Here is a 13,472-nt window from a genome sequence, read left to right on the forward strand (position 1 = left end):
GGCAGAAGAATCCTTGAACCCGGGAGGCGGAAGCTGCAGTGAATGGAGATCACGCCACTGAACTCCATCCTGGCGATAGAGCAAGACTCTATCTAAAGAAAAAAAAAAGACTGTGACTGTAATGAAGATGCTAAAAAGACATGCTGAAAAAGCCAGGGCTGTCCTTGGAAGCCTTGAAAATGGAAATCCCACAAGGTGTCACCACTGGTAGAGACTCGGTGACGGGTTCACAGGGTTTCTTGGTACTATTTTTGTAACTTCCTATGACTCTACAATCATTTCAAAATTAAAAAAAAAAAAAGGCCAGGCATGGTGGCTCACGCCTATAATCCCAGTACTTTGGGGGGCCAAGGTGGGCGGATCACTTGAGGTCAGGAGTTCGAGACCAGCCTGGGCAACATGGTGAAACCCCATGTCTACTAAAAATACAAAAATTAGCTGGGCGTGGTGGCAGGCGCTAGTTATCCCAGCTACTCAGGAGGGTGAGGCAGAATTGCTTGAACCTGGGAGGCGGAGGTTGCAGTCAGCCAAGATCGCGCCACTGCATTCTAGCCTGGGGGACAGAGCAAGACTCCATCTCAAAAAAAAAAAAAAAAAAAAAAAAAAAATTAATAGCGGATATCCCAAGAAAAACACATTCATGGGATGAGAGTGCCTTTCACTCAAACAGAAATATCAACTGTCCCCAGCCTTTTGAGTACCGTCTAGGAAGACAAATCAATGTGCACTTAGAACTTGGAAGGCAAAAACTGAGTTAGGACTGAAACCTGGGACCAGATACTTTTCATGCTTTCATGGAAGGTTATTTTACTTCACTAGAAATCAGAGCAATTCCTGGTGAAGGAAAGGCCACTATCAAGCACCCATCAGACTCTGGAAGGTTTACATCTGAGTGAACCACAGAGCGAAGATGCACGCTAAGGGTTACAACAAATGCGCTCAATAGGGCAGGAGTAAAACCACTATAATCACGAATGCTTCTGACACTAAAGAATGTTTTCAGGAAAAAAACATTTCTTCCAACTAAGACAAGCATTATTCAGATGTGGATGAAATTTAGAAATGTTACAAGGAGAACGTGAACTGCATAGTTTTTTGACTTAAGCCAAGTATTTGTTTTAAAAGCTGGTTATGCATGATAAAGATATTATTTTTAAATAATTTATCGTAAAATTACGAAGCACCAACATTATACTTAGTGAAGCGCTAGAGTCAGCTCTTTTAAAACCAAAACATCAAAAGGCATCCCCAGCCTCTCTTTCCACATGATACAAGGCTGGAAAGGCTAACAATCAATACTGAGGAAAAACCAATTAGACTAATCATATATGAGAAAGGAAGAAATAAAAAGCAGCTCTGTAGAAAGCATGAGTATCATCCTAGGAAATTAACAATGTCAACAAAATACCACAATAAGTGAATTGAGAAAAGCTGCAGGCTATAAGGGAAAAAAAATTAACAGCACTCAGGCGTGGTGGCTCACACCTGTAATCCCAGCATTTTGAGAGGCCGAGGAGGGTGCATCACGAGGTCAGGAGATCAAGACCATCCTGGCTAACACGGCGAAACCCCCATCTCTACTAAAAATACAAGAAAATTGGCCGGGCGTGGTGGCAGGCGCCTGTAGTCCCAGCTACTCGGGAGGCTGAGGCACGAGAATGGCGTGAACCCAGGAGACGGAGCTTGCAGTGAGCCGAGATCACGCCACTGCACTCCAGCCTGGGCAACACAGCGAGACTCTGTCTCAAAAAAACAAACAAGCAAACAAAAAAAACCCAGAAAAAAGATAAATACCTAATAGGGTGGGAAAAAAAGAAGATAAAAATAACAGGAAAGAAATAGCTTCCCAAGAAAAGACAAGGCTTCAATATAAAACTAACTTAAAATTCCAGATAGAGAAGGAGAAAAAAAAACATTTAATTCCTGTGGAATTTTTTTTTAGAATCTGACAGATTCAGATCAGAATTCATCTAGAATAAGCAAGCTTGAATACCAAATACACGTATCTTTAAATGTAACAACAGTAGGCTTATCCTATCAGATTTTTTAATACCTTACAAGCCTGGGCAACACAGCAAGAGCCTATCTCTACTAAAAATTTAAAAAATCAACTGGGCACGGTGTCATGAGCCTATACTCTCAGCTACTCGGGAGGCTGAGGCAGGAGGATCCCTTCAGTCTAGGAGATCAAGGCTGCAGTGAGCTATGATCAAACCTCTGCACTCCAGCCTGGGCAGCAGAGCAAGAACCTGTCTTTCAAAAATAAAAATACGCCAGGCCCGATGGCTCACTCCTGTAATCCCAGCACTTTGGGAGGCTGAGGCAGGCGGATCACCTGAGGTCAAGAGTTCGAGACCAGCCTGGCCAACATGGTGAAACCCCATCTCTACTAAAAATACAAAAATTAGATGGGCATGGTGGCACGTGCCTGTAATCCCAGCTACTCGGGAGGCTAAGGCAGAAGAATTACTTGAACCTGGGAGGCAGAAGTTGCAGTGAGCTGAGATCATGCCACTGCACTCCAGGCTGGGTGACAGAGCAAGACTCCGTCTCGAAAAAGAAAAAAAATAAATGAAAATAGTAAAATAAAAAAATAAAGGCCAGGCGTGGTGGCTCATGCCTGTAATCCCAGCACTTTGGGAGGCTGAGGCGGGCGGATCATGGGGTCAGGAGTTCGAGACCAGCCTGACCAACATGGTGAAACTCCGTTTCTACTAAAAATACAAACATTAGCTGAACATGGTGGTGTGCGCCTGTAGTCCCAGCTACTCAGGGGGCTGAGGCAGGAGAATTGCTTGAACCCGGGAGGCGGAGGTTGCAGTGAGCTGAAATCACACCACTGCACTCCAGCCTGGGCAATAGAGCGAGACTCCGTCTTAAAAATAAATAAAAAATAAAAATAAAAAAATAAAAAATAAAAATAAAAATAAAGTAAAAAGTCTTGGCTGGGCATGGTGGCTTACGTCTGTAATCCCAGCATTCTGGGAGGCCGACGTGGGCGAATCACGAGGTCAGGAGTTTGAGACCAGCCTGGCCAACATGGTGAAACCCCATCTCTACTAAAAATACAAAAAATTAGCTGGGCGTGGTGGCGGGCACCTGTAATTCCAGCTACTGGGGAGGCTGAGGTTGCAGTCAGCCAAGATCGTGCCACTGCACTCCAGCCCAGGTGACAGTGCAAGATTCTGTCTCAAAAAAGTTTTATAAAGCACCAGTGGTCAAAATTTATGTTAGAAGGAAAACAAAGAAAGAAATAAACCTATCAATGTAATATATTTAAGGTTCCAGAAATAAATTTAACCTATTATAAAACTCTAAGACAAACCAGAAAGGACATAATGGGAATAAGATAATAATGGGAAAAAGCCACTAGTTAATAATGAACATTAGAAATCTCAGAAGCTGTGCCACTGCACCCCAGCCTGGGTGACAGAGTGAGACTCCTGTCTCTCAAAAAAAAGAAAAAAGAAGTACAAAAAAAAATCTAGAAAACCATGAGATTCATTCTCACTCTGTATCATATACAAGTCAAATCATTAAACAGAAACCAAACAAAAATATTAGAAGAAAACAGAAGAGGCCGGGCGTGGTGGCTCACGCCTGTAATCACAGCACTTTGGGAGATCGAGGCGGGTGGATCATGAGATCAGGAGATCGAGACCATCCTGACCAACATGGTGAAACCCCATCTCTACTAAAAATACAAAAATTAGCTGGGTGTGGTGGTGGGCACCTGTAATCCCAGCTACTCAGGAGGCTAAGCCAGGAGAATGGCTTTGAACCCAGGAGGAGGAGGTTACAGTGAGCCAATATTATGCCACTGCACTCCAGCCTGGTGACAGAGGAAGACTATGTCTCAAAAAAAAAAAAAAAAAAAAAAAAAACAAACCCAGAAGAAAGATAACTATTCAAGTTATGGAAAAGATAAAATTTATACCTATGCAGAGAAGGATATGTTAAATATATAAAGCAAAAACATTTAACAAAGCAGAAAATAATAAAAAAAAGAAATATATATATTTTTATATATTTATATATATATATGTGTATATATATATTTTTTTGAGACAGAGTGTCACTCTGTCGCCCAGGCTGGAGTGCAGTGGCACGATCTCAGCTCACTGCAACCTCCACCTCCCAGGTTCAAGGGATTCTCCTGCTTCAGCCTTCCGAGCAGCTAGAATTACAGGTGCCACCACCACTCCCAGCTAATTTTTATATTTTTAGCACAGACAGGTTTCACCATGTTGGCCAGGCTGGTCTCAAACTCCTGATCTCAAGTGATCCACCCACCTTGGCCTCCCAAAGTGCTGGGATTACAGGCGAGAGCCATTGCACCCAGCTGAAAAACCCTATTTTATACATAGAAAACGCAAACCGTAAATCAAAACATGTAATAACATCCAGGCTCACTAGTAATGGGAAATTAAAACATTAACTCTTAGAAATATATTAAAGTAGGCCAGGTGCAGTGGCTCACGCCTGTAATCCCAGCACTTTGGGAGGCTGAGGCGGACGGATAACGAGGTCAGGATATCGAGCCTATCCTGGCTAACACAGTGAAAACCCATCTCTACTAAAAATACAAAAAAAAAAAAAAAAAAATTAGCTGGGCATGGTGGAGGGTGCCTGTAGTACCAGCTACTTGGGGGGCTGAGGCAGGAGAATGGCGTGAACCCAGGAGGCGGAGCTTGCAGCGAGTGGAGATTGTGCCACTGCACTCCAGCCTGGGCGACAGAGCGAGACTCCGCCTCAAAACAAAACAAAAAAAAGAAATATATTAAAGTAGGCCATGTGCAGTGGCTCATGCCTATAATCCCAGCACTTTGGGAGGCCGAAGTGGGCGGATCACCTGAGGTCAGGAGTTCGAGACCAGCCTGACCAACATGGAGAAACGCCGTCTCTACTAAAAATACAAAAGTAGCCGGGCGTGGTGACGCATGCCTATAATCCCAGCTACTCAGGAGACTGAGGGAGGAGAATCGCTTGAACACGGGAGGCAGAGGTTGTGGTGAGCCGAGATCATGCCATTGCACTCCAGCCTGAGCAACAAGAGCAAAACTCCATCTCAAAAAAAAAAAAAAAGAAAAAAGAAATATGTTAAAGTAGCAAAATAAATTAAAGTGACCACGTTGATGGAGCTGTGGAAATACAGGTACAGAGCTTGCTAAATATATTGTCAACTGGTTCTGTGTTTCAGGAAAAGCCTCAAACTATGCAGCAAAAGCTCTAAAATGCTCATGTCCCTCAATATAGTAATTCATTTCTGAGAGGTATTCCAGAAGTATGACCCCAAAGAATACAGCGTTTTATTTATTTATTTATTTATTTATTTATTGAGACGGAGTCTCGCTGTTGTTACCCAGGCTAGAGCGCAATGGCGTGATCTCGGCTCACCACAACTTCCACCTCCCAGGTTCAAATGCTTCTCCTGCCTCAGCCTCCCTAGTAGCTGGGATTACAGGCACGCACCACCACACCCAGGTAATTTTGTATTTTTAGTAGGGACGGAGTTTTTCCATGTTGGTCAGGCTGGTCTCAAACTCCCGACCTCAGGTGATCCACCCACGTTGGCCTCCCAAAGTGCTGGGATTACAGGCGTGAGCCACCACGCCTGGCCAGAATACAGCTTTCATAAAGTTTATATTATTATCACTAATATTGGTGAAATTTAGCCCAAATCCCCAGGGAAGCAAGTCTCATGAGAAGTCCAACAGGGAAGAGAATCACTTGGGCAGAGGGAAGAGGAGACTGTTGAGCCTAGGGAGAGAGGGCAACAGAGGTGCAGTAAAGACTGATGACTTACAAATCAAGTTTACTACCTCTTTCCAGTTTCAAAGAAAGGTGCTTTATTTCATATTTAAGTGTTAATGATGGCAATTTGCCAAGATACTGCATCAACTTCAAGGATAACTATGTATCATACAATCTCTATATTCCTAAATTGATGGTAATAGGAAACAAGGCAATGTGACCTGAGTCCACGGGTGAGGAATAAAGAAAGAAAGGAACAAAAGGAACGGAGGAAGGGAAGAAGATAGAAAGAGAGAGAGAAAGAGGCCGGGTGCAGTGGCTCACACTTGTAATCCCAGCACTTTGGGAGGCCGAGGTGGGCGGATCGCCTGAGGTCAGGAGTTCAAGACCAGCCTGGCCATCATGGTGAAACCCTGTCTCTACTAAAAATATAAATATTAGCCAGGTATGGTGGTGCACACCTGTGATCCCAGCTACTCAGGAGGCTGAGGCAGGAGAATCACTTGAACCAGGGAGATGGAGGTTGCAGTGAGCCGAGATTGTACCATTGCACCACTCCAGCCTGGGCAACATGAGACTCCAAAAAAAAAAAGAAGAAAGGAAGGAAGCGAGCAAGCAAGCCAACAAGGAAAACAAAGCAAGAAGAATCTCCAGAAGTGGCCAGATCTTGAAATGATTAGATATCTGTGAAGAGCAAACAAACGACCTGTTTTGTGGCCTAAAGAAACATATGGTCAGGATGATAACATGGACCCAGTTCCCCAGGCTGTTCCTTTAATCCCAGAACTCCAGGGAGGTAAGCCCATCACCCAGGCTCAGCCCTCTGCCTTTGATTAAGGCTCCCAGACCCACAGGGCAAGTGTATATCCGAGTTTCTTCATGTCCTTAGAGGAAAGAAGACACACTCTAGAAAGAAGGATAATGCTGGTGACTGAGACTTTCTGTAGGTGACTGAATTTTAGGATTTGGAAGGAACATGGAGTCAACCTGAACACTTCTGAGCCCCTTCACTTCTCAGCAGCTACCCAGAAGTGAAAGAATCCCAAACCCAAAGTTACAGCTGCTTCCGTGAGACCGCGTTAGATAATCACTGTTCACTGTTGATCCATTTTCCAAAGTCTCAGAATTTAAATAGTTAGATCTCATTCTATATAAGCTGCTCTATTGCCGATCTCCTGGATGTTGACTTTTTGTGTACTCCATATAAGGTAAAACTGTCACGTGATGCAAATTAACCAACCTGACTTATTTCCAAGGAAAAGATCAGTCGTCAACCAAGAACAGCAATATGAATTAGCAAAATTCCAGCAAGAAAAAAACTAATCTTAGGACACTGTTCTCTAAACCACAGAGATTAAGACAACATTAGTTCAAATACAAGAAAATACCCAAAACTAGCCGGGCATGGTGGCTCACACCTGTAATCCCAGCACTTTGGGAGGCCGAGGCGGGAGGATCACCTGAGGTCGGGAGTTCGAGACCAGCCTGACCAACATGGAGAAACCCCGTCTCTACTGAAAATATAAAATTAGCAGGCGTGGTGGCACATGCCTGTAATCCCAGCTACTAGGGAGGGAGAGGCAGGAGAATCACTTGAACCTGGGAGGCGGAGGTTGCGGGGAGCCGAGATCGCGCCATTGCACTCCAGCCTGGGCAACAAGAGCGAAACTCCGTCTCAAAAAAAAAAAAAAAAAAAAAACCAAAACTAAAAGCAATAAGGGAATGAAAACTCTAACAAATGCAAACTTGCCCACAGCCATATAGGATCTCTGTCCAACTTCTGTTCGCCTCAAACCAGTATAGTTCAAGTCTTCCTTTCTTCCTCTCTCCTTTCAAAAATTAGGGCAGGCCAGGTGTGGTGGCTCACACCTATAATCCCAGCACTTTGGGAGGCTGAGGCGGGTGGATCACCTGAGGTAAGGAGTTTGAGACCAGCCTGGCCAAAATGGCCAAACCCCGTCTCTACCAAAAATAGCAAAATTAGCTGGGCATGGTGGCGGGCGCCTGTAATCCCAGCTACTCAGGAGGCTGAGGCAGGAGAATCGCTTGAACCCAGGAGCTGGAGGTTGCAGTGAGCTGAGATCACTCCACTGCACTTCAGCCTGGGGCACGGGATGAGACTCCGACTCAAAAAAAAAGGACAAATACATATTTGTGATATTACTTTACAAATGAGGCAGAAGCATTAGACCAACAAGAGGTATACTTAACAAATCCATTAGCCTCAGACTATTTCACATCTTATGCCTCCTATGAACAGCATGACTGTTAAGTCAAATAAATTCTATAATGATGAATACTGAAACACAGTTCTGTACCACAAAGCTACTTCAAAATTACAACACACACACACACACCACGCATGCATGTACACAAACACACAGATACTCCAAGCGAGGAGGACTACATAAAGAATCTTATCTCTCAGGCCAGGCGCAGTGGCTTACGCCTGTAATCCCAGGACTTTGGGAGGGCAGATCACGAGGTCAGGAGATCAAGACCATCCTGGCTTACACAGTGAAACCCCATCTCTACTAAAATACAAAAAATTAGCCGGGCATGGTGGCGGGCGCCTGTAGTCCCAGCTACTCAGGAGCTGAGGCAGGAGAATGGCGTGAACCCAGGAGGCGGAGCTTGCAGTGAGCCGAGATGGCGCCACTGCACTCCAGCCTGGGCGACAGAGTGAGACTCCGTCTCCCAAAAAAAAAAGGATCTTATCTGTCAGCCAGGTGCGGTGGCTCACGCCTGTAATCCCAGCACTTTGGGAGGCCAAGGTGGACAGATCACCTGAGGTCAGGAGTTAAAGACCAGCCTGGCCAACATGGAGAAACCACGCCTCTACTAAAAATACAAAATTAGCCGGGCATGGTGGTGAGCGCCTGTAATTCCAGCTACTCAGGAGGCTCAGGCAGGAGAATCACTTGAACCCAGAGGCGGAGGTTGCAGTGAGCCGAGATCGCGCCATTGCACTCCAGTCTGGGCAAAAAAAGCAAAACTGTCTCAAAAAAAAAAAAAAAAAAAAACAAAAAACAGAATTTTATCTTCCTTTACAAACCTTTCTTTCAGGCTTATAATTTCAGTACTGACCATCTTGAAGTTGAAGTCTTGAGTGTTTAGTAAAGTGTCTGGAACATCAAATCATGACCAGAAAGCTGCAGTCCCCATGGAGATGACAATAAATAACATTTTCCTTAAACCAATTCACATATTGAATTCAGTAATCAAACACAAAATGATGTTTCCCTGATATCTGCATCCCTTTTTCTTTCCCTTTCTTTACTCCTACCATTTTGATAATTAGACATGAGGCTTGGCAGTTCAAATTCCAAACACTCAAACCTGCCAATGGCCTTGTCTATGAAAACAAACCTATTTCACATTAAGATCAAAAGCAAAACTTTTTGAAGGAAGCCAGACATTTAGGAACAATTTAACAAAGAATTACTGGCAACACAAGAGTTCCCAGACATGTAGGGGAAAAAATGTCTAAAAAGACTGAAGTCAGATGAAGAGAATCATGGACTCTTTTCCAAACTGCCTTATAACCCTGCTAGTGGGCAATGACATGAGACAGGCAGCTGCCACTGCCTGCTGCCCCCATTAAAATCCACAGCTTTAGCTGCATTAGAGCAGAGAGGCACTTTCCAGATATTGCTGAGGCACTAACCCTCTGAAGAATTTCCAACAAAGTCTTTACTCATTAGACCCAGAGTAACATAATGGGGTTCCCTGCTGTACTGTAAACCCCATCTTTTCAAACTGTTCAATAATAAAAGGCTTTAGGAAATAACAGTGAAAAATGTTTATAGGCCAGAGCCCTGGACCAGTTTCCGGGGAAACTATCTAGGAGAAAACAAGAAGCTGAATTTTGACTTAACAACTTAAAAATAAAATCCCAAACAGGTAGCAGCAGAAAAAAATCAAATGCCGGCAATCACTGTTAACTGATGTCCTGAGGTGGGTTACCCAGAGACCCTCAACGTGGACTAACCGTGGCCCATTTCCGTCTGGGCGTAGGTGCCAATTATCTGGAGTCCTTTGGATGAAAGCAGCCATTTCTCTTTCTGAGCAGTGGTGCCCTGATTCAGCAAGGTAGGAATAAACATGGAGTAATTGAGGCCCACAGGTTCCACAAAATTGACCAAATGTAGTCTACAGGAGAGAAAAGAAAAGGATCTCAGCCTTCCTTTAGAAACTGCATCCTATAACCCCTTCTTGCCAAACAGCTTTGGCCTTCAAGGAGAAGGTCAGGAAAATGTAAACCCTCTTCTTATGAAATTACATATAAGATTTACCATTTTACTACCTAAAAAGCCAACAGCAGAACCTGATGATCTTCTTCTAATTATTTCAAGGCCACAATTCATTTCATATTTACATTTAATCCACTAAGCAAATTCTACCTAAGTTTTAGCATAAAAACATCTCTAATTTTTGGAAGGGGAGGTTGTTGGTGTTATTTGCTGGTTTGATTGGTTGAATTTTTTAGAATGTGTTTTTTGTTTTTTGTGTTTTTTTTGCTTTATTTAGGTTTTACTTGTTTGTTTCAAAGAGCAAAAGTAATTCCATAGAACACTTATTTATAGAGCTGTTAACAAGAGCTCCAAGGAAGAAATAATTTCAACTATGTTTCCCTAGATAATATAAGCAAATATCCAGAAGAGTAAATACATATTCCAGGGCAGAATCATACATCTCTAAAGGTCTTCAGGGTTTACAATAAGTAATGTGGGCATGTAAAAATTTATCCCCAATGGTAAATGAACATTACTACAGATTAACTCTACATCACATTGAAATTTAGTCCTCAACTCTCTTCTTACAAAACAGAATCCAAAGTAGTTGACCTTGGCTGTGCTGTGTCATAGATTTTATAGGGATCAATTTTGTACTTTGACAAAGCTAATATCTAAAAAGTTTAAAGTACAAAATACATCTCATCTAACTGATCTTCATGACTTCTTAACAGATGATTAGGAAGCAATGTTAGTACCAGTTTATCCTGACCTGTGCAATGAGCAGAGCATGAACTAAATGAGAGAACGGATAGGCTGCCATTGCAGTGCTGGGGGACCCTGAAACCAAACCACCACCTTAGAAGAAATAATAGTAGCCGGGCGCGGTGGCTCACGCCTGTAATCCCAGCACTTTGGGAGGCCGAGGCGGGCAGATCATGAGGTCAGGAGATCGAGACCATCCTGGCTAACATGGTGAAACCCCGTCTCTACTAAAAATACAAAAAAAAAATTAGCCGGGTGTGGTGGGCACCTGTAGTCCCAGCTACTCAGGAGGCTGAGGTGGGAGAATGGCGTGAACCCGGGAGGCGGAGCTTATAGTGAGCCGAGATTGCACCACTGCACTCCAGCCTGGGTGACAGAGCGAGACTCCGTCTCGGAAAAAAAAAAAAAAAAAAGAAAGAAAGAAATAATAGTAAACACAATATACTCTTATTTTCCTATTTCCTAAATAAGTACTACATGGTTATCCCCACCATTTCTTTTTTTTTCTTTTTTTTGGAGACAGTCTCCCTCTGTTGCCCAGGCTGGAGTACAGTGGTATGATCCCAGCTCACGGCAACCTCTGCCTCCTATGTTCAAGTGATTCTCATGCCTCAGCCTCCCAAGTAGCTGGGATTATAGGCGTGTGCCACCAAGCCCGGTTAATTTTGTATTTTAGTAGAGAAGGCGTTTTGCCATGTTGGCCAGGCTGGTCATGAAGTGGCCTGGCCTCAAGTGATCTGCCCACCTCAGCCACCCAAAGTGCTGGGATTACAGGCATGAGCCACCATGCCCAGCCCCATTGTCTTTTCTATCTTACATAAATCATAATCCGCTTAGAAACAAAAAACTCTCAACATGGATGCTCTTAGATATGAATATTTCTAATTAATCAAAATGAGTTAATGTAATCATTATAGATTCCACCAGAGGGAACGACTTCTGCGTCCTAATCATGTGTTTAAGTCAATAGAAGCTGCTCATTAACATCAGTAAAAAATGTTCTCTCAGCCAGGCGCAGTGGCTTATGCCTGTAATTCCAGCATTTTGGGAGGAAGGGGCGGGTGGATCACAAAGCCAGGAGTCCGAGACCAGCCTGGCCAACATGATGAAACCCCGTTTCTACTAAAAATACAAAAATTAGCTAGGTGAGGTGGCAGGTGCCTCTTCACCTGCTGATAATGGAAATAAATGGAAATGCAGAGAGAGAGAGAAAGAAAGAAAAAGACAGAAAGAGGAAGAGAAAGAGAAAGAGAAAGAAAGAAAGAAAGAAATGAAAGAAAGAAAGGTGATGTATTTCACAATTAATAGCATGTCATGGTTAACTGGCAGCATTCTTTCTTTCTTAGTGGTACACAAAACACTGGTGTGAGTTATAATCGATGAGATTATATAACCGAGGCTTTAACTCGATGGCATGTGATAATTTCCAGGACTCATTTACAAACCCCTTCTCTAACTTAAAAACTGATCTCCTTGTCAAATCCTAAGGACATTGGAAGTGTGTCAAAGGGTGTGTTAAAGTTTGTCTTTTAATACTTCACATGAAAAATGATACACCAAATAACTTCCTGGTGTCCATCAATCTTTAACCCGCATAAAGGACTTTGTTCTATTTCATTGTGACCTCACTCAAGTCTGGTTCACATTATCAACAGGTCACAGGTTATGAAATCATCTGTATCAGCTTTGAAATGCATTGCACCATCCATTCACACACACACACACACACACATACACACACACAAAACCCACTTTTTTTCCTGACATTTCAAGAAGGAATAAAATCTTACTAATTTTTTCAAATTTACAAACACAGCACAGGTATCAGTAACATAATCTTCTAGGAGTTACTCTATCTCAATATCCCCACAGCCATGAGTTACAAACTTTAAAAACAAAAAAGACCATTTGGAAGTATGCTGATTTGAACTACCAAAAATAAATAAACAAAATTTTTTTGTTTAAAACTGAGTGGAGCTCTGAGGAAAGTCCAAAGGGCCAGAGTAAACCATTTCATCTTCACAAAAATAACCCAAGTCAAGCTGAAAATCGATACCAAAGGCACTAGAGGCAGTGACCATTATTACCATAAAGGCACAACATGCAACATGTTCTATTTAGCTTGGTTCTAGTCTATACACCACTCATATGATTTAATCTTTATTGATGAAAATACTGGAGTTCCTTTAAAATGGAGAAATCTAAAAGAGAAGATGCCCAGGAATGAGAAAAAATGCTATAGGCCAAAATAATCTTGTACTAGGATCACGTAACAGTGTTTGTTTAGGTTAAGGCAAAAAAGTCTTTTTTTTTTTTTTGAGACAGTCTCTCTGTTGCCCAGGCTGGAGTGCAGTGGCGTGATCTCAGCTCAGTGCAGCCTTTGCCTCCCAGGTTCAAGGGATTCTCCTGCCTCAGCCTCCTGAGTAGCTGGGACCACAGGAGCGCACCACCACGCCTGGCTAATTTTTGTATTTTTAGAAGAGAGAGGGTTTCACCATTTTGGTCAGGCTGGTCTCGAGCTCCTGGCCTCAAGTGATCCACCTGCCTTGGCTTCCCAAAGTGCTGAGATTACAGGCATGAGCCACTGTGCCCGGCCCAGAGTCCTTATTTTTATTTATTTTTACCGTTCCCTGTGGAGCAGGGTGGATCACGATGTCAGGAGTTTGAGACCAGCCTGGCAAGATGGCAAAACCCCGTCTCTACTAAAAATACAAAAAT

General features: G+C 43.1%; 1 protein-coding gene across 3 annotated transcripts in view; it reads right to left on the reverse strand.

Moving 5' to 3' along the window:
- ACOX1 (acyl-CoA oxidase 1) overlaps positions 1-13,472 on the reverse strand; it is a 32,894-nt gene that overhangs the window by 17,705 nt on the left and 1,717 nt on the right. For 2 of the 3 annotated variants that reach the window (XM_054535141.2, NM_001135371.2), the window contains 1 exon segment: positions 9,746-9,906. In XM_054535141.2, coding sequence (XP_054391116.2) covers positions 9,746-9,810 — 65 coding nt within the window. In that variant the 5' untranslated portion in view covers positions 9,811-9,906. 3 annotated transcript variants of the gene reach the window in all.

This window comes from Pongo abelii, chromosome 19 (genome assembly GCF_028885655.2).
Source record: "Pongo abelii isolate AG06213 chromosome 19, NHGRI_mPonAbe1-v2.0_pri, whole genome shotgun sequence".
Lineage (NCBI taxonomy): Eukaryota > Metazoa > Chordata > Mammalia > Primates > Hominidae > Pongo > Pongo abelii.